This window comes from Scylla paramamosain, chromosome 17, assembly GCF_035594125.1.
Source record: "Scylla paramamosain isolate STU-SP2022 chromosome 17, ASM3559412v1, whole genome shotgun sequence".
NCBI lineage: Eukaryota > Metazoa > Arthropoda > Malacostraca > Decapoda > Portunidae > Scylla > Scylla paramamosain.
The window spans coordinates 1240202-1266777 of NC_087167.1; the positions used below are offsets into that span (position 1 = coordinate 1240202).

The window sequence follows — 26576 nt, forward strand, 5'->3', positions numbered from 1 at the left end:
AAGCACCGATCGAAATCTCACTGATAAACGCTAAGAAAGAAACAGTGGCGGTGAGAAGGTAAAGAACAAGCGGTCCTTGCATGTGCAGGAGTGTGAGAGAAATAACATCAGTCTCGTCTGTGGTCTTCTTTTTCTCCTCCCCTTGTAGTATATTAGTTTTCCGCCTTTCTTGATTTTCGTGACGAATTTCATCCATAACCTTTGTCTTCCATTTCGTAAGTAATCCACTCTGAAAATATACCCTTTGTTTTATTGTTGTAGTAAAAAAAATAATAATCATACAGTACAAGTGTTGTATGTACCTAATTGGTTCATAAAACATTACATTTTTTACGATGTTATAATTTTCGTAAATATATATCTTTTTTTTTTTTTTCTTTCTCATGACAATATAATACACCACTCAAAATTCTCTCTCTCTCTCTCTCTCTCTCACCTCATGGAATACCATCAAGCAAGAGTCAATTTTGGATCTGAATGGCGCGTCTCGAATAAGTAGGAAAGCTGAAAAATCATCCAAGAGAGTCCCCTGCGTCACGTAGAGAGAAGTTGACCCATCGTTATTGGTGAAGTATTCTTCAACTTTGACCTCCATATACAATCGTTCATATAAATGTGCTGAACTGATGGCGGGAATTTATACTTATATATATATATATATATATATATATATATATATATATATATATATATATATATATATATATATATATATATATATATATATATATATATATATATATATATATATATATATTCTTTATTTATAACTGAATAAGACTAAAATCCCAGTTATAAATAAAATAATGATCTCAAGTGTGGGGTAGTCAAGTAAATGTTTCACGTATATACCAGATTATAATCAGTTGTAAAAAGAAAACGTTACTTGCTTTTCAGTTAGTGATTCTGTCATTCCCTCTTTAAAAGATGGAACGTACACCATTCTCTCTGTCAGTGTTCGTAGGGTAGTGGATTCAGACTGCTTAAAGCTGGTAACAAATATATCCATTGTGTCCACGATCGTAACTCTGAAAGCAATAAATAAAATAAATGGATAAATAGATTAATCAATCAATGAACCAAAACCAAATAAAGTAAATGAATGAACATTAATTTGATTTATCTACTTATCTAATATATATATATATATATATATATATATATATATATATATATATATATATATATATATATATATATATATATATATATATATATATATATATATATATATATATATATATATATATATATATATATATATATATATATATATATATAATGTGTGTGTGTGTGTGTGGCTAAGGGCAAATAAAAAATTGAGGAAAAAAAAAGGCCAACTTATTGTCAGTTCCCATAAAATGTCAGATAGAATGGTAAAAAACAGAGGATAAGTATCTTGAAACCTCCCTCTTGAAAGAGTTCAAGCCATGGGAAGGAGGAAATACGGAAGCAGGCAAGGAATTCGAGTTTACCAGAGAAAGGGATGAATGACTGAGAATACTGGTTAACTCTTGCATTGGAAAGGTGGACAGAATAGGGATGAGAGAAAGAAGAAAGTCTTGTGCAGCGAGGCCGCGGGAGGAGAGGAGGGATTCAGTTAGCGAGATCAAAAGAGCTGTTACCGTGAAAATAGCAGAAGAAGGCAGCAAGAGATGCAACATTGTGGCGATGAGAAAGAGGCTGAAAACAGTCGAGAGGAATTGATCTATTAAGACGAAAAGCTTTTGATTTCATCCTGCTTAATAGTACGCTCCCAAACATGTGAAGGATACTTCATACATGGGCCAATAAGACCCCAGTACAGAGTGAGCAGTTGGGGGTTAGGGTAAGAAAAACTGGCGGAGACGACTCAGAACACCTAACTTCATAGAAGCTGTTTTAGCTAGTCGTTAGATGTGTGTGATGACTTTTGGGTGGTTAGCATAGTGGTATGTACCTTGCTCCAGTGTTGAGAAGATCAACGAGGGTCTCTGGACGGGGAGGGTAAGTAGGTATTGTAAGGCAGGCAGTCAAGTTACTGCGATAAACTGTTCCCACGATGAAGGTGAATATCAGCCACGCTGTTAACAACATACGCATTGGCGTTTTCCTGGGCAATTCCCCAGGGATGGCTTCATCGAGCAGTGTCCCAATCACAAGTTTCACCGCTAGCCACGTCTCATACCTCTTTCCCTCGACGTTGTGTTTAATCTGAAAGCATACAAACATATGATGATTATATTATGGTTTACTTAATATCTAGCATGATCCAAGCATCGACGTAATCCGGAAACAAAAATCCTTAACTACGCATGTGGAAGCTTACACAATGAACAATGCAATCATATAATACTATTCCTTTATTTATTTAACTGTTCAGTCACTCGTCACCGAGAGCAGGATGTTCTCGGTGACTGAGTGACTGAACAGTTAAAGAAATAGAATAAATTGTTTAAAAATGTTATTTGCTAGGCCAGGGAATAAAGTGGTAATTAAACTACATTAGCGAAAGGGAAAATGCAACTCTGCAGCAGTACACACACACACACACACACACACACACACACACACATATATATATATATATATATATATATATATATATATATATATATATATATATATATATATATATATATATATATATATATATATATATATATATATATATATATATATATATATATATATATATATATATAATCATATTTTTCGTAATATACCCACATTGTTAAAAGGATAAGGAACTCACCATGAGAAGGATGATGAACAATATGAGAACAGAGGCTGCAACAAAAATCCAAACTTCGGTTTGTAGCGGATAGTAGAGACTTAGCCAGCTGGGCTTAAGAGTTGGTTTGGCCATTGTGAAAGCCAAGGTGGACCGCTCGAGAAAGAAACTAAAGTCATATTCTTCAACCATATCTGGCAAAATGGGCAAATTGACGGGCCATATGAAGGCTTCTCGATCCCTTAAACGGCGCAGAACCTTCATGAAAAGAAACAGTTATAAGCAAATCACACACACACACACACACACACACACACACACACACACACACACACACACACACACACACACACTCACAATGATCCAAACATGAGATATTTATAATTACGTTTGATCACAGTTTGCACCTTATTGCTTGATCGTAATGTGCTGGGGTTTCATGCTCGGACTCTGTGTTCAACCTACATAGCACAGCACCATTTTCACGAACCTTAGATTCAACTTTCATGATCAATTGCTTAGTATGTCAAAATACTGAGCATGTTCTGACTGTGCTCTAGTGTGAGGTTATACTCGTGGGTGCACTCTAGTTTTAAAGCGATATGGTAGTGTTGTGTCCTATAAGACAAAGGCATCTCGGACACACACGAACCCGTTAACCCTCTTAAGACGCTGCAAGTCAGATTGAAAACTAATATGCCTAAAAAGTTTTGCATGTAATGTAAGGACTGGAATACCTACTCTGTACTCTCCATATTTAAACATTTTAGAACATTCTCTGAAAGCGGGATATGTTTGCCATCAGAGAACCTCGCCTGGAACCAAACCTTTAATTGGAAAACATTATTATAGAATCCCAGGAACCGGAACCGTATCGAAAGTCATGTCCCTTGCTAATTTTGAAGTTTTTATGTCCTTGGCTATTACTTAACTTTAGGACATTTGTTCCGTAGAGGCACAACTTACGACTTCCCATCCTTCGAAGGGGAGCGGGTTGGGAGAAAAGTTAAGAGCATCCCCCATAGCCGTAATTATCAAATATTCTCTTCCTCGGTAAGTTGATATTTGCTTCCCGTCTGGCCCTTGTTGTTTTACCTCCGTGAAATAGGGTGTGAGTGGAAGCCACGTCAGGTTAACTTGCATGCTGTGGAAGCTGTTAACCAAAAAATCAATCATTAATTATTATTACATAAAAGAAAATCGTACATTTTTTTTTCTATCACCACCGAAGTTACATATTTAATAACTTACTTTGTGTATTTATCGGGAAAAAAGACTCTGTTTTTAAAATAAACCATTCTGTGGCCTGGCTTCCACGTTGCCACTTGCACGACCTGAGCTCCGGATGAAGAGTATGGTAAATGAACGAAAATTTGCCACCTGTAATCAGAACAAGATACATTGATCGAAGTAAACGTATTTATCGAAAAACGAAAAAAAGCTAAACATATTTCATGGACCGGGAAAGATATAGTTTTTCTAAAGATTGATCCTAATTCTGACAAGTGTGAATATATTTTATTATTCGTTCTTTGAATACACACACACACACACACACACACACACACACACACACACACACACATTGACTTATTTTTAAGTTGGAGGAACATGGTGTTCATCATAGAGAAGATCCAGTAATCTTGCAGCATGGTCTGAATTCTGGTCATGTCCAGCCTGGTGACCACTAACAACCTCGTCTCCCACACCATCAGGCGGCTGTTGTCAGATGCCTCCGCGAAGGCAGCGAGGAAGGCGAAGTTGTCGCTCACCACTACCACCGTAACGTATGATGCAAGTAACCGCAACTATTTGAAATATCATATAATGTATTTGAAACACTTCGTGCATCATTTCAGTTAATATCATTAAGTGTAAATGTCTCGATTTAATCCAAGTTAATCGTAACTTGGATTTAATGACAAAATAAATGTCTTGAAAAATCTTGTATAATGATGAAATAGTCATTTTATATAATTAATGACTTATTAAGGCTTCACACAGTGGTACTGTATATAAAATATCCGAAGGAAAGGAAGGCTCCGCTGCTTGCATAAACAAAGACAACTGGAGCAAGAAAGGCACATCCTGAAAACCTATTAGAACGTCGTCAAACGTACTCGACATCTAGGATTACTTATTGATAATTTTGGACAAGTAGCAAGTTTTATTCAGTAATCTCAAATATAGGATATCGACTCTACTACTCTGGATGGTGTTTTTTTCATCTTTAAAATTAGCCATATAGTTTTAGCTATTTTATAATAAAGTTTTAACAATTCTATTTCTAGCTACCCTATATGAGGTTACTTGCTAAGTATTCAGTTATAGCATTGTCAGATATCAATGCAGCCTAGTATCTAATCAGTTATTTGTGCAGTTTAGCATTCAATTAGTTATTTTTTGTAGTTCAGCATGGTCACCTTGATCAATATTAGTGGCATGCATGTACAAAGATCATGACACAAAAAACGATAATCATATGCAGTACATTTTCTTTCTACTTTAGAGGAAATCTGACAGCACCCTTGTGAGCACGAAGATTTCCGCCAGTCACTGTTTACTTTGATAGAGGTATCCCATATATTTAACGTGAAATATGTAATATATAATTAAGGTAACCTTAACCTTTATAATTCCTTTTACGCTAGTCGACCATAATACATACATACATATATATATATATATATATATATATATATATATATATATATATATATATATATATATATATATATATATATATATATATATATATAACAGAAGTGTAAGTGTAAGGTTCCTCTGCCCTAAAGTTACTCACCCAACGTGCCTTAGCCACGGCCTGATAAATAAATAGTCGAGTGAGATTTGTGTCACCTCTCGCATCCTCTACTTCAAACAGTGTTCCACCGTGGCTCACCAGTCCATACACCTGATCAGCAAGTGGTCATATGAAATAGGAAGAAAAAGGCACTGATGTGATTCGTACAAAATGCTCATGTCAGTAACACATGTGTGTAAAAGACAAGCTTCTTACATATAAATATATTCCATATTGGGTATTTTTATGCAAGGTACATGTATTGTGAAATGTATATAATGTTAGAGATGATAAGGTGCAATATGTTATTCTGTATCTAAGTCATGAAGAACCGATATTCCTGTGGAATATTTATTTATTTATTTATAATAATAGTGATAATAATTATAATAATAATATTATTATCACTATTATTATTATTATTATTATTTTATGGAATAGGGGCACTGGCCAAGGGCAACAAAGAAAAAAAAGTCCCTCTGAGAGTGCCAGGCCCAAAAAGAAAGGTAAAAAAAAGAAAAAAGAATCCAAAATTGGAGGATGTCTTGAAACCTCTTTTAAAAGTCATAGGAAGGAGGAAATACAGAAGCATGCAGGGAGCTCCACAGTTTACCAGAGAAAGGAATGCATAATCCTGGTTAACTCATGCACCAGAGAGGAAGACAGAATAGGAGTGAGAACAGGAAGAAAGTCTATTATAATGTAATGTGTGCAGTCTTTGTCATTAGTGGGTTAGTGTGTTACATTCATTTCCAATAAGTTTTGAATTTTCCCTCGATCTGTTTGTTATCTGTCAGTAATGTACGTTGCTTTGCAAATTGATCTGTAGATGGACGAAATGAAGATTTAAAAAAAAATACAAAACATTAAAAATGAGTGGAACAAGTTATTCGAATTTTTACTTTTAATTATTAGATTTTCTATTTTTCGTCATGTGTTCAATCTATCTAACATCTCACCTGCTGTACAAATAAGGGATCAGTTGCTCCATCAGTGATGAGAATGACTGAGCAGCTATCAAAGGGCGACTCTGCCAGCAAAAGGTGGAGAATTTCCTTCGCAGTCCATAATGTATCTTCTTTCAAGGCACCTGTAGTTTGTGTGTGTGTGTGTGTGTGTGTGTGTGTGTGTGTGTGTGTGTGTGTGTGGGTGTGTGTGTGTGTGTGAGTGGGTGAAAAGAAGCAATCAGTATATTTATTACAAAAACCTAAATATATTGGTACATTACTTTCATCATGCATTGGTGTTCCACTCACTAATGAATAATGGTGATGCTGTTGCGCCTTGAAGTGCGACGGCTAACGTAAGCAGCAAGAAATCTGCCATCCTCTTCATTTTTGTCTGTATTTTTTTTTTTCAGGAAATGTAGATATTAGTTTTTTTTTTGTACGTGTTACTATTTTTCGCAACTGATTAATATTTTTCTCTTCCACTCTCTTACACACACACACACACACACACACACACACACACCTTCTATCGGTCTCTATCTTAAACAGAGACAGAGACAGAGACAGACAGAGAATCACTTTCGACTAGCCAGCTCGTTGCAGCCTCAGCGAGTAAGAAGTGTTGAAGTTTTCTACTCTTTAACTTCATCATAGATTTTCAGGCAAGTAGACATGCGTGCAGCTTACTGCCTTGGGATTGGCTGTTACTGTAACGAAATGGATGCCATTGGTTCTCAGTAAATGTAGATGACTCGACATTCTCGGTTTTTTCTATACAATATAATTTCAGAAAAGGGCACAAGGAATATTTAACTGGAGTTGTAGTCGTATGTTCTTTTATGATTCTGCTCATCAGCAGTCTGTTTCGCGTCCGACATTGCTTTGCTAGGCGTTTACTTATTCATACTGGAACTCCAAATCTATCTTCTGTCGAGTTGATATTGTTTTTATCTCATATGTTTAGTTCTATGGTTGTTAGAATACAATAATCAAAGTAGATCTTGCAGTAAATATAGGAATCTACTATACGTACATTGTTTCGTGATGTCGATTTGAGATGCTCTGGTTATTTACTTTATTTATTTATTTATTTTTTATTCTTTAAGAAAATATTATTCTTTAAGAAAATATTCTGGCTTTTCATATAATTCAATTATGAACTTCATTGAAGGATAAAGTACAACCTATGTATTACAATTAGTTTTGTCATCATAAAAGAAAAGGTCTTATTACATTAGAAAATAATGAATACAATACAGTTAAAATAAATTTTCTCATGTTTTTTTCTGTCTTGCTCTTCGAGTGTTTCTGGTTTAGAATAAAATGTGCTTACACCCAAGGCTATGAACTAGAAGAAATCTTAGACACGTGCCAACATCGAACGTAATCTGTAAGTAGTAATTAGTGTGATAATGAAAGTGATAATGGTCCGTCCAGCTTTCATGAGCATGTTGTGACTGGAACATTTACCCGCAAAGTTAAGAGACCTACTGACTCGCCACCATATGTCTGCTATAGTCACTCTTCTTTCCTATGTCAGGACACCTCGTGAGAATCGTAAGGTCCGCTGTAACCTGTGTATGTAACTCATTGTAACATTGTATGATCACCAGACGCTTTTTAGGATCTTCACTAAGGAGTTTCATAGACGAAGCTATGTGTGACGGTGACGACCACATCATTGTCCTGGCATTTAAATCGTTGGTTAGCTTCCAAAAATAATGAAAAAAATTCTTAATCTACCTTGGATACGCTTGTTGAGATATGATAGCTACATCCCTTGCCTGAGTAGACCTATTGCTAAAATAGAGCGTGTAGTTGAACATAGCTATGTCATCATGGTTTCACATAGTGGTACTGAGTGTTACCAACTGTAGGGACATGTCCCTAAACGTAGAGACTTTGCTAATTTTGACGATCGTAGGGATGTAGGGACGCCCAGGAAAATTTCCCTTGAACATAGGGACTTAGTGAACATCGATATTTTGTATATGTCCATGTAACACACACACACACACACACACACACACACACACACGGTCCGCTAGCATAGTGGTTAGCGCACTCGGCTCACAACTGAGGGGCCAGGGTTCGATCCCATATATATATATATATATATATATATATATATATATATATATATATATATATATATATATATATATATTACACCCCTAGTACCTGCCTCACTAACCACTAATCTCTCCAACTAACCATCGGCTTCGAATACCGTCTCGATCACACCGTGGCGGTATCGTAAAGACGAAGCTCTAGAAGCACGTCTCGACTCGAGTCTCGATCGAGCTACTGACGACTGAATGACACTCCCACACCTCGTCAGTCTCACTTGCATGAATCCGGTCAGAAATAAAAGTGCATGGGATTCCTGCTACTTTTCATTATACAAAAAAACTATTCGATATAAATTAATAAAGTAACTGAACAAATTTAAAATATTTTGCATATACAGTAACCACGAGCGTGAGGCGAAAAATAAATAAATGCAGATTTTTTACTCATTTTACGGCAGTGGAGTTGATTTTAATGGTAAACAGTTTTAATATAATAAAATATAGGCTTGAATTGTATTTTCATCATTCACGCCATCTTTAATTATATTAGTGATTTTAAAAGTAAATAGATATTAGGAACAGTTTCAAACACTGGCATTAATCCGTGTTACTTAATAATGGGGAGTACAGAAAATCACTCAGAGCCGTATCTTTTCTTTCTAAGGAAAGGACCCTGGGTAACTTCTCCGAGAAAGGCGGCGGTCGAAACAATGGCACATAGAACGTAGAGGAGGAATGGGCCTTGCATGTGCACCATAGAGAGGGGCTTGATCTTCACGTTAGCAGAGTCCTCGTCATCCACATTTCCGAGTAGTCTCCTCCTTTGTCTTCCTTCCCTTCGAACAACGTCCATTACCATGTCCTTCCACTTATCTATTAAGCCACCCTGTAAAGAATAATGCAATAGGTATTGGCAATATTTACTAGTTTGATTTATACATAATTTCTGCTCTTAAGTTTAACCTTAATGTAATTATTATTATTATTATATTATTATTATTATCAATTAATTTAGTTTATTTATTCATTATAATTATAATTTTTTTTAGGAAAGAAAAAATTCCTCTAATCTATTTCTAATATCAGTTATGCCATTTCATACATAATATTCATAGTATGGTGGACGATCCTAAAATTATTGTGCTACTTCCAAGACTACGTGTATTTTATTATATTGAGAACCACCAAATCTTACAAAGCACGCTCTTTAAGGCTCTGTCGTAACTCATGGGTATTACCGTGTGAAAGGCCATCATGCACTTGTCGATCTTATTCTTAAAGGGAGCATCCCGGATCAATACAAAGGCTGAAAAATCTGCCAAGAGACTCTCCTGTGTTACATAGAGGTTGGTCGACCCATCTCTGTTGGTGTAGTAGTCTTCGATGATCACTTCCATAAATAACCGCTCACGCATATGTACCGAACTAAACCAAGAAAAAATCAAGTTTATTAATATATATATATATATATATATATATATATATATATATATATATATATATATATATATATATATATATATATATATATATATATATATATATATATATATATATATTAAGAGAGAGAGAGAGAGAGAGAGAGAGAGAGAGAGAGAGAGAGAGAGACGATACGCTCCTCAGTTTGCCTATTAACGTAATGCTTGTATCTTCTATTTTTTTCTAGTGATTCAGTTGAAGTATTTAAGAGTATATAGATGTTCATTTCCGGTATGTATAAGATATTTGAATGAAATAACGTTGGCAAAGACGGCTGTTGGTATTAGGGCCTGTATAAGGTGGAAGAGAGAGAGAGAGGAATAGCGTTTTTTACTAACAATTCATTGAGAGCTTGACCAATTCCTTCCTTGGAAGTAGGGACAAACACCATTCTTTCTGCAATCGTTTTTAACACCTGAGATTCTGATTGCCTGAAGCTGCTAGCGAACAATTCCATGACGGCTACCACAGTGATCCTGAAAAAAAAAAAAAAAAAAAAATATATATATATATATATATATATATATATATATATATATATATATATATATATATATATATATATATATATATATATATATATATATATATATATATATATATATATATATATATATATATATATATATATATATATAATGTGTGTGTGTGTGTGCGCGCGCGCTAAGAACTTCACAATAAATATAAATAAATAAATGAAAAATAATTAATGAAAAAAAGCGATGCTTGCTTGGCTCCTGAGTCGGCAAGTTGGGCGAGATTCTCCAAGCGAGGCGGGTATTTGGGTACAGTGAGACAGGCCGTCAGATTGCTTCGATAAACCGTTCCCACGATGAAAGAGAAGATCAGCCATGCTGTCAGCGCCACGCGCGTCGAATCTTTTAGCGGCAGTTCTCCAGGTATGGCCTCGTCCAACAAAGTTCCAAGCACTTGTTTCATCACCAGCCACGCACTGGTTCCGTCATCTTTGGAACTACGATTCATCTGGGCAAAGAGAGAAGATGGCAAGTGTTTGGTTTTATTTATTTATTTATTTATTTTGGTTAATGTAATAAATCTTTATTAGTTTCGTTCATATACATTAAAGTTAAGTAGATTGCATGGTTTCTCAAGTATGTGGTATCAGACTGTCATAAAATATGAATCCAAATTTGGTGATAAAACTACCGTGTTGTTATAAAGGGAGCTAGCCGGGGGCAACAAAAGTTAAAAAATGACTTATAGACACAACATCTAGCTTTGGATTGAAAATAAGGATGAAGAAAGTAGGAAGCAACAGAAAAGGTCTATTGTCGGTTGCCTCAGACATCTGTGTTTCGATGAGGTTTAGTCGAGGAGAGGTGGTGTTCTACAGATTGAAAATTATATCTAAGGCCGCGTATATTGCAGAAATTAATGAAAAAAAAGTTGAGGGATGTCAAAACTCTTAGGGTCGATACCAGAAGTGCATTCCCACCTGAGGATGTTTGTGGTCCCCTCCCCAGACTGGGACTCAGAGGCTGGTGTAGGAGTCACCATATTTAATTTAGAATTTTGAGTGAAGTGTGTGCATAAAATTAGGTGCATGTAGTTTTATGTGAAGAAAGAGAATTGTTTTTAGAGGGCATGTTGTGACTGCCCCCTTGTGGTGAGACACTGTGAGAAACTTTCAGTGAGGTCACGGCTTGGTTATTAATAAGCTCACAGCACCTCTTGATCCAGTACTTCACTGTGCATAATAAGTAATTAGTAAAAGCTTAGGCAGGTGTTTACTGCCTTCTCCTGCCATAGGAGGGTAGACTGGAAATCAAACCTTTAAGCAAGAGCTTTATTAATTGCTTTTGATATGTCTGAGTCAATAGCGAAAGTGTCATTAAAATCCCTAAAAGGGGATGGACCAAGACTCCATAAGGAAAGCCAGAATATCAGCAGTAGACCGGCCACAACGAAACCCATAGTGGTGATCAGATAAGGTTGTGAAGCGGAAGATGTTTAAAAATCTTTCCGCTGAGGATAGATTAAAAAACCTTTAAGAGGCAAGACTTTAAAAAAATAGAACGGTAGTTTGAGGAACTAGAGCAGTCACACCTTCAGAACAGGCCGAATGGAGGCAAACTTACAGCAAGAAGGAAAGATAGATGTTGGTAGACAGCTGTAAGAGTTTGACTAGATTAAGTGGAAGTATGGAGGCAGTTTTCGAAAAATATAGGAGTGACCCCACCAGGTTCGTAAGCCTTCTGAGGGTTAAGGTCAGCGAGTGTCTAGAAAACACCATTGCGACTGATCTTATTGGATAGCATGTAATGGAGGAAAGGGAGAAAGAAACCCTGAATCATCCAAAGAGTTTATTTCAAAGATTTCAGCGAATAATTCAATTTTAGAGTTGGATGAGGTGGCAGTGGTGCTGTTAGGCAGAAATAGAGCAGGGAAAGATGAAGATGAAAAAACAACGTTATTGGAGATATTTTTGACTAGGTGCAAGAAGTCACGAAGGGAATTGCATCTAAAAAAAGTAAATACAGCTCACCACGATGAGTACGATGAGCACAATAAGAGTGGTGACTAAAATGTAAATCCAAACGTCGATCTGCAGAGGGTAGTAGAGACTCTGCCAGCTTGGTTTAATGGATGGCTTGGCCATTGTGAAGGCCAGAGTGGACCGTTCGAGGAAGAAGCTGAAGTCATATTCTTTAACCATGTGGGGCAGAATGGGGAAGTTGACCGGCCACATGAAAGCTTCTCGAGTCCTCAGTCGACCTAAAACCTTTTAAAACACACACACGCACACAATATATATATATATATATATATATATATATATATATATATATATATATATATATATATATATATATATATATATATATATATATATATATATATATATATATATATATATATATATATATATATATATATATATATATATATATATATATATATATATATATATATATATATTATTATTATTATTATTATTATTATTTCATTGCTTATTAGGCGGACAAGTTTTGCATCCACATTCCTAGGATGTCTTAAAATGTATGAATTTATAAATTAAAATTGTACAATTCAGCAACTGTGAAAAATTTGTAACATCGTATGGTATTATAAGGTAATGAAAACCAAATGTACTATAACTTACACTGTCCCATCCTTCATAAGGGAGTGGTCTGAGGGAAAAGTTGAGAGCAGCGCCCATAGCCAGCGTGATCAAGTACTCTCTTCCTTGATATGTTAATATTTCTTTCCCGTCAGGTCCCTGCTGTTTTGTTTCCGTCCAGTAAGGTTTTAGAGGCAGCCATGTAAGATTAATTGGCGTTCCATAGAAACTGTTAACCAAGTAGACATAATTATTACTGTTAGGTAATTACCATCGTACTGTCATCAGAACTTTCGCAGTAGTAACTTACTTATTATATTTATCGGGGAAAGGCACTCTCTCCTCAAAATAGACAAATCTCCTCCCTGGATTCCAGGTGGCAACAGGCACCACCTGTGGGCCAGACGGAGAGTAGGGCAGGTGCACAAAGACTTGCCACCTATAAAAGTATAATGTCGATTAATAAAACTGGATATTGAGGACTTCATCAAGAAAACTGTTTCTAATATGAAAAAAGAACAAAACGAATTTTCTTACAAATAGAAAACCACTCTGCATAGCTTTCATACACACACACACACTCACACACACATAGCAACCTCAAACGAAAATGAGACTCTTCATAGTGATGTAAGGAATGTGTTTATGAGCAAGAGAAACAAATTCGTGAACACACTGTAGGTCATCGGTGGACGGCAATTATCGATCCATAAGACAACAAGAAAGACAAAATTTTTAATGATTTCTAAGAATATTGGAATTTCAAACTGAAACCTACAGTGCAATTGAGCTATCGTCATTCGTCGGATTTGATGTAATAACTACCAGAAGTCCTATGGATATAAAAAAAAAAATAACTATATTGAATTATTTTATAAAGATGTTGAGTGTCTTGCTGGATGAACAACTAACTGTTCTGCATGATGAATGATAACTTTCTTGCAAGGAATTGCAAGGAATATCGAGATTAAAGAATGCATCATTGCTGACGTCAGAGAGTAATATTAATTTACTAGAGCGGGTCATGGACAACATTGTGCCAAGATTGACGCAAAATAGATTTTTTTTTTCAAGAAATGAACACGAAATAATAAATTGCGATATAATAATTATATTTTTTTCTTTGATTTTCCACAAATCGCAGATGTCTTCTGTTTAAGTTTGAAAGTCGTCACATGCTGCTGCTTCAATATATATATATATATATATATATATATATATATATATATATATATATATATATATATATATATATATATATATATATATATATATATATATATATATATATATATATATATATATATATATATAATCATAATTTAACCTTGGACAAGATCCTGAGATCCTGAGAAAATAGAGAGAGAGATTCTAAAAGTTTTGTGACCTTGATGTATTTCTAATTTTGAGGAACATGGTGCTCATCATGGAGAAAATCCAAAAATCTTGTAGTAGTGCCTGAATTATCGGGATGGCCAGCCTGGTGATCACCAACAACCTCGTGTCCCACACAACAAGGCGGCCGTTGTCGGACTCCTTAGCAAAGGCAATGAGGAAGGCTGGATCATTGCTCACCACCACCACTGTCACACACCAAGACTGCAGTCGCAACTAATAAAAGTGATAAAAAAGAAAACTTGAAAGCGAGTATTTTGGAATTCTGATTAAAATAAAAAAAAGTTATAAAATGTTTGTTTTAGAGATAACGGACATGACAGAATATTCGGACATTCGTCCATTTTAAGTAGATCAATATATGATATGATATCTACCTAGCAGGCTGAAGGTTCAAAATTCAGCGAAGGCAGCACGTCTCGGTAAACTGCTTTGTTATCTGATGTTTGTTTTATGGTTATATATATGGAAATCAATGAAGACGGGATAGTTATCTGGAAGGTTGTGTTGAATTCATAAATAAAGGAAATGAGTTTTGAAGTATTGAACAAGAGTAAGTTTGCTCAGGCCCAATCAGAAATTTTAGAAACATCAATAGTCAGGTGTAAGACGCATAAACAAACATTTTACTACAGTAACTCACCTGACGTGCTCGGTCCACCATGTCCATCTGCGAGATGAGTTGATGGGTGAAGTTTCCATAGCCGGTAGTTGTCTCTGCTTCGAAGTGTGCACCACCATATTTCCAGGACTGGAACATCTTTGTGAGCGTGGTAAACGAGAGACAAGGTGTATGTGTGTGTGTGTGTGTGTGTGTGTGTGTGTGTGTATATATATATATATATATATATATATATATATATATATATATATATATATATATATATATATATATATATATATATATATATATATATATATATATATATATATATATATATATATATATATATATATATATATATATATATATATATTATATTAGAAACTGTTAAAAGTAGTTTGATGGAAAATAGATATCGTGTTAAAAGGGTTTCATTGCATGATTATGTTTTCCTGTAACCAGAAAATTGTCGAAAAACAATACAATGATGATAAATAGTCGGAGGCATTTCGAAATCATTCTTAATATCACATGTAATCTCCCGTATCTCGTTACTAACGCGGTGCCTGAACCGTAAGGGAGCTGATGATTGGAATAATGTCTGTAAAGCTGTTCACAATCTGCCGATGTAGCGGAAAACTCAAGACTCAGCATGAGTGTTCTCATGTATTTTGATGCTCGTTTATTTTGTGCGTGACAAATATTATTTTAATGTTGAAAAATATTGAGAATTTTATCAGTATCTGCCTTTGTTATGTTGTACTTTCAATAAATATTTTTTATTTTGATATTAATTGCCAAGATACTTCTATTTTTTTTTTTACATTAGTATGTGTGTGTGTGTGTGTGTGTGTGTGTGTGTGTGTGTGTGTGAATGATTCCAGATGGAAAATCCTTAAATTTAGAGTATGATCAATATTTTCAATCAGGTCACTTAACCAGATAATCATGCTCACCTTCTGCACAGTTGAAAAGTCAATTGTTTGATCGGTGAGTAAGAGGAAAGTGCAGCGGTCAAAGGTCGATTTAGGCAACAGGTGACTGAGAATGTCTTTTGCTTTCCACAGTGGATCTTCATTTATCACACCTGTGTGTGTGTGTGTGTGTGTGTGTGTGTGTGTGTGTGTGTGTGTGTGTGTGTGTGTGTGTGTGTGTGTAAACGAAAAGTAGAAACTAAATATGTAAACAACATAGCACTTTAAAATTGATACTTTATATGTATAAACTTTAAGAAATTGAATGTAAGGTTCACATGATGTTCCACTAGCGCTCACCAAGGAATGGTGGTGATGCCACAGTCCGCAGGATAATAGGTAACACCAGTACCAAGAACTGAGATGCCGTCCACATGTTTATCTGGAAATTTATTGATAAAGGTATTATGTGTATGAGAGAGAGAGAGAGAGAGAGAGAGAGAGAGAGAGAGAGAGAGAGAGAGAGAGAGAGAGAGAGAGAGAGAGAGAGAGAGAGAGAGAGAGAGACTTGCCTTCTGTGCAACATGTAGCTCGTGACAGCACAAGGGAGTGAGTAGTGGTGCAGCCTTCTGCTGCGGTGTAGCTCATAGCTAGACCTGTAGACAATCAAGCATGCGCTCAGTATTGCTATGGGATTGGCTCTTTTGGCACGACATAGAAAATACCATTGGTTCCGAAAATACACGACTTCTCATTGGCGTTTCTTTTTTTCGTTGTGCACTTTATCTTGTTGGAGAGGGTAATGTAATTAGCTTCTGTCCTTTTTTACGATAGTGTGGTGGAATGAATAAATAGTCACCAGCGGCTAAGTAGCTTTTTTTTTCCTAATGTCTTACAGTATGACGTTTGACATCACTTTTTTTTCTAGTTCAGTAACCACAACGCATGGTTTTCTTGCAAATACTATTGGTTTCATTTAATATAATGTCTTTCATTTATTGAGTCATTCAGACTTCTCTAGATATATTCACATCTTGTCTTTTGTTCGAAACTGCTTGCTTCTTTGTGTGAAAATGAACACTGAACTAGACACAGTTAGTAAGATTATAATTTTTTTTTGTGTGTGTCTCTAACCTTCACACTGCTGGGCTAGTCTGAGTCTGATTCTCAGATTTGCAACACACAAACACACACACATACACACACACACACACACACACACACACACACACACTATATATATATATATATATATATATATATATATATATATATATATATATATATATATATATATATATATATATATATATATATATATATATATATATATATATATATATATATATATATATATATATATATATTACGCATTTTAGTAACATTCAGTGCTACATTAACTAATTCAGCCAATGTTGGATAATAGCAGCTCGCAAGGTAGGCCTGCCATTTTTTTTTTTTTTACACCTATTGCATTTCACCATGAGATGTACATTAGCTTCCGGTATTAACAAAGGAGCCGAGAGTACTCTTCTTAAGCTTTTTCCAGTCTTTATGCACCTATTTCAAGTATGCACTGGCAATAAACATTATTTATCTCATAAAAGTTTTAATGTCTTCGAAAAAAAAGAACACATTAATTTTCATATCTGCATTTATTGAATAATTATTTGAAAAAAAAAATGCAATACAAAATATCACAGTTCACAACGCAGTTTTAATCACAGTTTGAAAAAAAAAAGTTGCACTGGGAAACTTTCGTTATTTTTTTGCATATTAAATACAGAAAGTACTAGGGATGCCAAAAGTTTTGAGCCTCACTAGAAAATAGTGAGTCAGGGAATTTAAATTGTCTCCATAATTTGCTAAATACCATTAATATGGTATTGATATATATTTTCAAATAATTCGTCTTCTTTGGTATGTTTACGAAGTGAACATACTTGACAGGTGTTGTGAAAATTATAAAACGATGCCAACGCTATGCCACTGATGAGTTGGTCATGGAAGTCGTGGACTTCTACCACAGGTCCCTAACAAAGAACCTTTACTCCAGTGGTATCCAGATGCTGCACCACCAGTAAGTGTGTTGGCTTGAAGGAAAATTATGATAAAATAGGTAAATAAAGTACTAAAACCTTTTTATCGGCTATCATTCTCTGGAGGCTTAGACCTTGTGATTTAACCCTCTCAGTGTCACTACTGTCCGGAAACTACGACTGTAATGTGGATATCAGTTCTGCTGGTTGCGTCTAAAGAAAGAAGGTCTGATGACTTCAATGAGAAAGGTAGTGAAGGAGACCATGACACAAAGAACGTACAGGAGGAACGGCCCTTGCATGTGTATCATGGAGAGGGGCTTAATAGTTACTTCAGGAGCGACGATGACTTCTTCAGTCTCGGCTCTTAATTTTCTTCGCTTTATTCGATTGTCCCTACGGACATCATCCATCGCAATGTCCTTCCACTTTTCAGTCAGGCCAGCCTGTAATGGTGGACAAATGAAGGTATTAAAAACTTTGCACATATCAAGACAATTGCTTTAACTCTCTAATAGCCCCATAATGCAAGAGTTAACCAATATTCTCAGTTATCCATCCCTTTCTCTGATAAACTCTGGAACTCCCTGCCTGTTTCTGTATTTCCTTGTTCCTATGACTCTTTCAAGAAGGAGGTTTCAAGACACTATCCTTCAATTTTCGATGACTTTTTATACCTTTTTTGTTTCCCTAGGCCACTAACCCTATTACGTAAAGAAAACTATATATATATATATATATATATATATATATATATATATATATATATATATATATATATATATATATATATATATATATATATATATATATATATGAGCCCACTGAGGTGGCAGTCCATAATGAAAGGTGAATCATAAAAAAAAAAAAAAAAAAAGAAACAAATGGAATGTTGAGTGAAGAGTATGCGTGAATTGTGTGTGTACTCGTATGTAGAATTGTGTGAAGGAGGAAGGTTGTCTTTACACCTCGTTGTAAAGAAAGTACAGGAGTGTATTTTTAGTGGAAGAATGAAATACTAGTCAGTGTTTGATCAACTTGCACTTATACATATAACATATTATTACCGTGTGGAAGATCATCATGCAGTAGTCGATCTTTTCTTTAAAAGGAGCGTCGCGGATCATAACGAAGGCAGTATAATCTGACAAGAGACTTTCTTGTGTCACGTAGAGACCGGTTGACCCATCCATGTTCGTGAAGTCTTCCTCAATCATCACCTCCATGTACAGTCTTTCATACATGTGCACAGAACTGCCGGTATTAAAAATATAATATAAATTGGTAAGACATGCATTATTCTTTTTCCTTGATCCAATAATGGAGAATTACGTAACTATCCCTAACTAGGGGAGTCACATCCCCCGGGTGGCGGATGGGGGAAGCCCTGTATCTTGTCTTGACGATGACTTCAGGGGTGTTTCGAATATACTGAATAAGAGACCGTGGAGTAAACTGTGGAAGAGAACTATCACAAAGAAGGATTACCGAGAACGGTATAAATGGGAGCCGCGGTGAAGCCGAGGCTGGAGAACTGGATAGAAACATAAAGAGAAGATATAGGTTAAGAAAGGAAGAGTGGTTAAATCAGAGATGTGAAGAAATTGAAGAACTATAAAAAATCAACCCACAGAAAATGTATGAAAATATTAAAGAATTAACGGGAAAGAGGTATCACAAAAAGAAAAAAAAAGAAAAAAAAAACATTAAAGATAAGAATAGAAACATCTTGGCTGAAATTACAAAAGAGAAGAAACAAAAGAAAGAATATGTTACAGAACTATACGATAATGGTAGAGGGGACAGACCTCAAATTAAGGATTTAACCGGGCCGTCAATATTATTGGATGAAGGAAGTAAGAAATGCAATAAGATCTATGAGAACTGGTAAAGCTGGTGGAAAAGATGGAGAGGTTCTGGAGTTGTTGGAGGCAGCCGATGAGTTTGGAATAAGGGCAATAGCAGATCTGGCAAATAAAATATATGATAGGGGTTATATACCAAAAGACATGAAATCTGAACCTAACCTAACCTAACCTAACCTAACCTAACTTAACCTAACCTAACCTAACATAGCGCTTGTGACGATTTTTTTTATGACGTGGTCTTTTAGGTAAAGATGGTGGTTTAGTCCAGAAGCCGCGGCTTCAGGCTCCTGTTCTCCTTAAGCTGGAAAGCTGACTGGTGCACTTGTAATCAGTTCCGCTAAGTTTCAGTTTCAAATATTTTTTATCACTTTATTTGATTTGGTAATCTTCCCCTTAGCTGATTTTCGAAAATATCTACAGGAAAATAATAACATCTATCGAACTATATATCCTACAAAAAAAGTTGTTGAAACAGACATTATTTACAAAAAAAAAAAAAAAACTCATCCATATGACTGACGGTACGCACTTTGTTTCTACGTGGCTTCTAAATCTGTTTAGTCTGAGGTGACAAGGCTACAAAGAAAAGGGAACAGCACTAAATTGCAACTCACTTCTCGGTGAGGGCTTCAGTCATTCCTTCTTTGTAAGATGGAACATACACCATTCTTTGAGATATTGTTTTCAGAACGTTGGAATCAGACCGTAAGAAACTGTTGTTAAAGATTTCCATTAAGGCTACGACAGTGACCCTGAAAAGAATGCTGAACTAAACATCATTTAATAACGGAAACACACACACACACACACACACACACACACGTGCACGCGCGCCTTTCACTCCTGTTTTACCATGCACATACGAGGTCACAGAATCGCTAATCTTGCCTCCTCCTGGAAAGTAAGATTACAGCTGCTCGGCTTACGTACTAAACTATTACCTGTTAGTCAATACGCGCCGTAGCATGTAATGAAACAAATTAAAAGTAAAATACTGATGCTTGCTTTGCTCCAGATTCAGCAAGTTGTTCAAGATTTTCTACGCGGGGAGGGTACTTGGGCATGGTAAGGCAGGCCGTCAGATTGCTTCGATAAACCGTTCCCGCGATGAAGGAGAAGATCAACCACGCTGTCAGTGCCACTCTCGTTGAGTCCCTCTTAGGCAGCTCTCCAGGTATGGCCTCGTCCAGCAAAGTTCCGAGCACTTGTTTCATGATAAGCCACGCACTGGGTCCATCACCTTTGGAACTGTGTTTCATCTGGGAAAAGTTAAAAACTGGAAAATGCTGAGCTGAAGTGTATTTATTTATTGTGAATATATCACTTTTTTTTATAGTAAATATTATTTGTATATTTTAAAGCCTGAATAGAATACGTAGGTATTTCATCTAATGTACGTGTAGTCGCACTGTCTTTGATATGAACCTAAATGCTGGGATAAAAAATCAATCAATAAATAAATAAATAATAATCAATTCAGCAAGGAATGGTTAATAACTCATACTGAAAAAGAGCCAGACCAGTATATATATATATATATATATATATATATATATATATATATATATATATATATATATATATATATATATATATATATATATATATATGTAATCAGAGAAATACACAGCCTGGATGTGACAAGGCTGTGCGTATATAGCGTGCAAAGCTTGTCCCTAGATTACTGTTTTCCTTGTGAAGTTGCAATCAGCAGAGTAATTCAGTGATCAAACGCGTTTAACTCAACTGTTTATAAGAAAAGAATGAAATAAATATGAATATAAGTACACCTCACCATAAGGAGAACGATGAACATAATAAGAGCGGTGACTAATATGTAAATCCAAACGTCGATCTGCAGAGGGTAGTAGAGACTCTGCCAGCTTGGTTTAATGGATGGCTTGGCCATTGTGAAGGCCAGAGTGGACCGCTCGAGGAAGAAGCTGAAGTCATATTCTTCGAGCATGTACGGTAGAATGGGAAGTGTGACTGGCCACATGAAAGCCTCTCGAGTCCTTAGACGACCCAAAACCTATGTGAAGTATTTCATATTTTAATTTCAAAATAAAATTCGGTGCCTAAATAAAAAAAGAAGTATTATTCAGGATTTATTTCCCGGAAAGTTGTGCTAAAAGTATTTATTTCTTATAAGTACAGTAGATTTATCAGGAATTACAATACGAGAATGGAACCGCTGCGGTGTCACCTAAGGAAAGTCAATCAATTAACACTGAACTTTAACAAAGAATGAAGTCGGCAATGTCACTTGATATCCATCCGCTGTTGTTGCAATACATTTGACTTTTTAACAAAGAAAACAAAGACTACCGCTAAAAGTTACTGCTAATAAGCTAATTACAGTAAAGAAAAAGAAATGCTGTTGATGAATTTTGTTTGTAGAAGTATTCACCATTGTTGCAGTGTTGTAAATGTCGGAACAAGTGCATCGAAAGAATATTATGATTAGTTTCACTGTTACAATTTTTGCAATACCATTTCCTAGCATACCACTTGTATAGTTGTTAAAATTTATTGCCACATTAGATTTCATTGGTTACCAGGCAGTTAAACATCACGAACTTCATTGCTTGTGCAAGTTTTGGAAGCACCACGATATCTTAAAAAAATAAAAACTTTAAGGACGATATTATTTCAGTATTGCACAATTCAACAGCATTAATTACAACTTACATTGTCCCATCCTTCATAAGGCAACGGCCTGAGTGAGAAGTTTAGAGCAACACCCATGGCCTGCGTTATTAAGTACTCTCTTCCTTGGTAAACTGATATTTCTTTCCCGTCAACTCCATGTTGTTTTGTCTCCGTCCAGTAAGGTTTTACAGGCAGCCACGTCAGATTAAGCGGCGCTCCGTAGAAGCTGTTAACCAAGTAGACTTGATTTATTACTGTGAGGTTATTGACATCATACTGACACCAGAACTTTCATAATAATAACATACTTGTTGTATTTATCGGGGAAAGGAACTCTTTCTTCAAAGAAAAACAGTCTGCGCCCTGGCCTCCAGGTGGCCACAGGCACTACTTTCGGGCCAGATGGAGTGTATGGCAGATGTACAAAAACTTGCCACCTGTAAAGATTGTGATCGATATGTCAGACAGGAAATGAAGGCGACTTGAAAAAAAAAATAATAAAAATAAATAAATAGAAGTAAATAAATAAAAAAAATATTTATATTCATATGCAAAGCCGCAATGCTTTTTTTTTTTGTTTTAGAAAATGATAAAGCCTATGCTGAGAAACAAATCTCAGTGGTCACGAAAACACAACAATTATTGAAGGAGTACAGGAAATATGTAATGTATCAATAAGAGAGCATTACTATTATAAACCTCTTATTATCAGCGAAAAAATAAAAATAAATAAATAGTTAATAAAGAAAATTATCTTTGCACTGGGAGAACATGGCAGCAAGTGAGGAAGATACTTAGCTAACAACGCCTTGAGGTCTAGGTCAGCGGGGTCAGTGTCTTGGGCACGTAACGAACAATGCAAGATATCTGGGTCAATGGGGTCGGTGTCTTTGGCACGTAACGAACAACGCCAAATTTCTTGGTCAGTGCCTTGAGTACGAAGCGAACAACGCCAGATACAGTAGTCTCTGTCAAAGGGGTCAGTACGCCCTCACTTCGAATCAAACTAATAAATTAAAACATACCAACCCTCTCTTATTTTTTTTTCTTTTTACCAGTAAGGTTCTTATGGTTCTTCCTATTTCCTTTTTTATATTTTACTTTTTAGTGGTCTTTTAACATTTTCACCATCTCTATAACTTTGTTTTTATTATCAATGTTTTAAACTGCAAGCTTTGTAGTTTTGTAGCTGCGCCATAACTTGAATCAATCAATCAAACAATCGCATTTATTACTTGGAGTTTTACAATACTGAGTTTTGAAAGTTATGTTTTAGAATGACCAGATTTTCCTATTTTGTGAGCTAAGTGGAGAAAATAAATATTTACTGAAGGAGGAGAATTGACAGTGAAAAGATAACACATTGGTGGTGTCCGCGTCGAATAGGTTTACAACTGAACCGTGCAAGAAAGGGAGAAATGGAGCAGATTTTTTTTTCTATTATTTATTTAAATCAGTTTATTAAAGTCCGAACAATTCGAACTTCAGTTCAGATTATGAACGGAAGTTGAAAAATTAAAACTAGGCCTGAAACGTTCAAAGTTCTAATTATACATGTTCGAATTAGTAAGAAATTTTAAGTTTTCTGACCTTGATGTATTTCTCAGTTTGAGGAACATGGTTCTCATCATGGAGAAGATCCAAAGACCTTGTAGGAGTGCCTGAACTATCGACATATCTAGCCTAGTGATCACTAACAGCCTCGTCTCCCACACCAGTAAACGCCCGTTGTCAGACGCCTCCGCAAAGGCAGTGAGGAAGGAGGGATCGTTGCTCACCACCAACACTGTCACACACCAAGACCGGAGCCGCAACTAGGAGAGAGAGATTTTTGTTTCATGTGAATGTAACTGATTTATAATCCAGATGCTTGTGTAATCTGTTCTTTTTTTTTCTTATTTTATTTTATTTTATTTTTTTTTTAAAGTGAAACCACGACGTCGTGTCCTGGATGGCTTACGGCGAAAAGTCGATAGGCAGCTTTCACATGTAACGTCTTATCTCCGTCCGTCGTCCGCGACTCAATGCGCGTTCCACAGAGCGCACCGTTGAGTGGACGGCTGCTCTCCCAAACGACCATGTGTCTTCTTTACACGCAAATTGCTTCCATTCTCTCATTAAGCTCGGTTTTTTCACACAAATGATCATTTGCTGTATCCGAAGTAGATTCGCCAACTAGTCGAGACGGAGAAGGATTAGCATACCTGAACGCGTCCATAAGAGTGCAATGTATACCGACTTTTCGCTACCCTCCGTCTACGACACATCTTGCTCTCAAATACTCATGGATGTCTATGGACATAATGAGAGGATCGAAGCAACTCGCGGGCGGGGACGGCACATGGTCGTGTCATGGACTGGCAGTACACAACGGCACGATCTGTGGACTTCAGCTTAGTGCCGTGGACTGCGGACGTCATTGTGTGTGTGTGTGTGTGTGTGTGTGTGTGCATGTGTAAAATTGTTAAATATGTGAATACTTTTTTTTTTCAGAAAGGTACTCAGGCAAAGAAATTATTATGGGTATTTTTAAATAATATTAGCGCCAAAACTTTCAAGAACTATGATGGACGTGAATTTTTTACATATTGATTGAAAAAAAAGAAATAAAAATTTCTGTGGTAGCATACGAGTACCTCCTACAGTTACTCACCTGACGCGCACGGTTCACCATGACCGTTTGTGGAATGAGCTGCTGGGTGAAGTTTGCAGAGCTTGTTTCAGTCTTTGCTTCAAAGTGCGCACCGCCACAGTTCCACGACTCGGACAGCTAATTCACGTGGGAAACGAGAGAGAGAGAGAGAGAGAGAGAGAGAGAGAGAGAGAGAGAGAGAGAGAGAGAGAGAGAGAGAGAGATTCATATTTATATTGTGTAATTTCATTAACATGCAGCGCGTAACAAGAACAGGTATTTGTATAACAGTACCAGTAGTTGTTGTAGTTGCACTAATAATAGTAATAATAAATGAAACCTCCTATAATTACAAGGTACATTTCGCCATGAATGGCTAAATCGACTATATCGGTCTATTTTCCAGCCTATATTACTGAAGGACAAATAACATTGGATGGGCAAGTCATTATGTCCCATTTCCATGTGACATCAAGGGGATGATACATAACTCACATGACGGGGCGCGTGGCATTGCCCCGTTGTAAATTCAGTCTTGCCCGAAATGAAGTGTCTTTTTCACAATTTTCGATCTAATTGAACAACAAAACAACAGAAACTCAAAATTCAGTTGGATGGAGCCTAGTGGAGTTCTCGTATAGTTTACTCGGCATTTTAAGTAAACCAACATACTTACTCCACTGTCCACTTCCCTTCTTGAACGATTTTGCCGTCTTACCTCTATAGTGAAACATAAAGATTTTCAAGTGTGTTTATATTTCTATCGCTAGTTTAGGAAAAGCGCACTTGAAAACGCGACTAAATGATTATCTCATGTGAAAATAGTCCTGATGCTCATATATAAGAATATCGGCAATAATCTGATATTCATGCTCACCTTACGGACTGATGAATGATCCATTGTCTGATCGCTGATGAGGAAGAAAGTGCAGTGGTCAAAGGTCGACTCAGGCAACAGGAGGTTGAGAATGTCTTTTGCTCTCCACAGCGGATCTTCATCTATCACAGCTGTGTGTGTGTGTGTGTGTGTGTGTGTGTGTGTGTGTGTGTGTGTGTGTGTGTGTGTGTGTGTGTGTGTGTGTGTGTGTGTGTGTGTGTGTGTGTGTGTGTGTGTGTGTGCAAACGAGACGTAGAAACTAAATTTAAATCTCACGACACTTTCAAATAGATTCTGATGTAATATCCATACTTGCTATATATGTAAATTTAATGTACTGTATACAGAGATCACATATGTTCTTTTTCTACTTACCGAGGAACGGTGGCGATGCTACTGTACGTAGGAGACTGCTAGTCAACAATACCAGCAAAACTTGTGATGAATGCTGCATGGTTATCTGAAAAGTTGTTGCTAACGATATAAGAGAGAGAGA

General features: G+C 36.0%; 4 protein-coding genes and 1 long non-coding RNA gene across 5 annotated transcripts; all 5 read right to left on the reverse strand.

The window, feature by feature from the left end:
- Positions 1-862: 862 nt before the first annotated feature.
- On the reverse strand, positions 863-6852 carry LOC135108590 (uncharacterized). The gene is made up of 9 exons (XM_064019751.1): positions 6773-6852; positions 6476-6606; positions 5517-5627; positions 4298-4521; positions 3965-4093; positions 3680-3866; positions 2735-2971; positions 1940-2193; positions 863-1028 (listed from the first exon to the last, which is right to left on the reverse strand). Exons 1-9 carry the CDS (start codon positions 6849-6851, stop codon positions 863-865), a joined length of 1518 nt encoding a protein of 505 aa, XP_063875821.1. The 5' UTR covers position 6852.
- Positions 6853-8647: 1795 nt separating this feature from the next.
- Positions 8648-10490, reverse strand: LOC135108644 (uncharacterized). Its single transcript, XM_064019810.1, has 3 exons — positions 10356-10490; positions 9777-9963; positions 8648-9424 (listed from the first exon to the last, which is right to left on the reverse strand). Exons 1-3 carry the CDS (start codon positions 10472-10474, stop codon positions 9173-9175), a joined length of 558 nt encoding a protein of 185 aa, XP_063875880.1. The 5' UTR covers positions 10475-10490; the 3' UTR covers positions 8648-9172.
- Positions 10491-10689: 199 nt separating this feature from the next.
- On the reverse strand, positions 10690-16440 carry LOC135108592 (uncharacterized). Its single transcript, XM_064019752.1, has 8 exons — positions 16373-16440; positions 16055-16185; positions 15138-15254; positions 14487-14710; positions 13410-13538; positions 13142-13328; positions 12524-12760; positions 10690-11001 (listed from the first exon to the last, which is right to left on the reverse strand). Exons 3-8 carry the CDS (start codon positions 15252-15254, stop codon positions 10690-10692), a joined length of 1206 nt encoding a protein of 401 aa, XP_063875822.1. The 5' UTR covers positions 16055-16185; positions 16373-16440.
- Positions 16441-17769: 1329 nt separating this feature from the next.
- On the reverse strand, positions 17770-19377 carry LOC135108645 (uncharacterized). Its single transcript, XM_064019811.1, has 2 exons — positions 19119-19377; positions 17770-18497 (listed from the first exon to the last, which is right to left on the reverse strand). Exons 1-2 carry the CDS (start codon positions 19293-19295, stop codon positions 18246-18248), a joined length of 429 nt encoding a protein of 142 aa, XP_063875881.1. The 5' UTR covers positions 19296-19377; the 3' UTR covers positions 17770-18245.
- A 5836-nt stretch (positions 19378-25213) lies between these two features.
- LOC135108646 (uncharacterized) lies at positions 25214-26543 on the reverse strand. Its single transcript, XR_010272373.1, has 3 exons — positions 26456-26543; positions 26081-26211; positions 25214-25341 (listed from the first exon to the last, which is right to left on the reverse strand). It is a non-coding gene; the product is annotated as an uncharacterized LOC135108646 (long non-coding RNA).
- Positions 26544-26576: the final 33 nt, after the last annotated feature.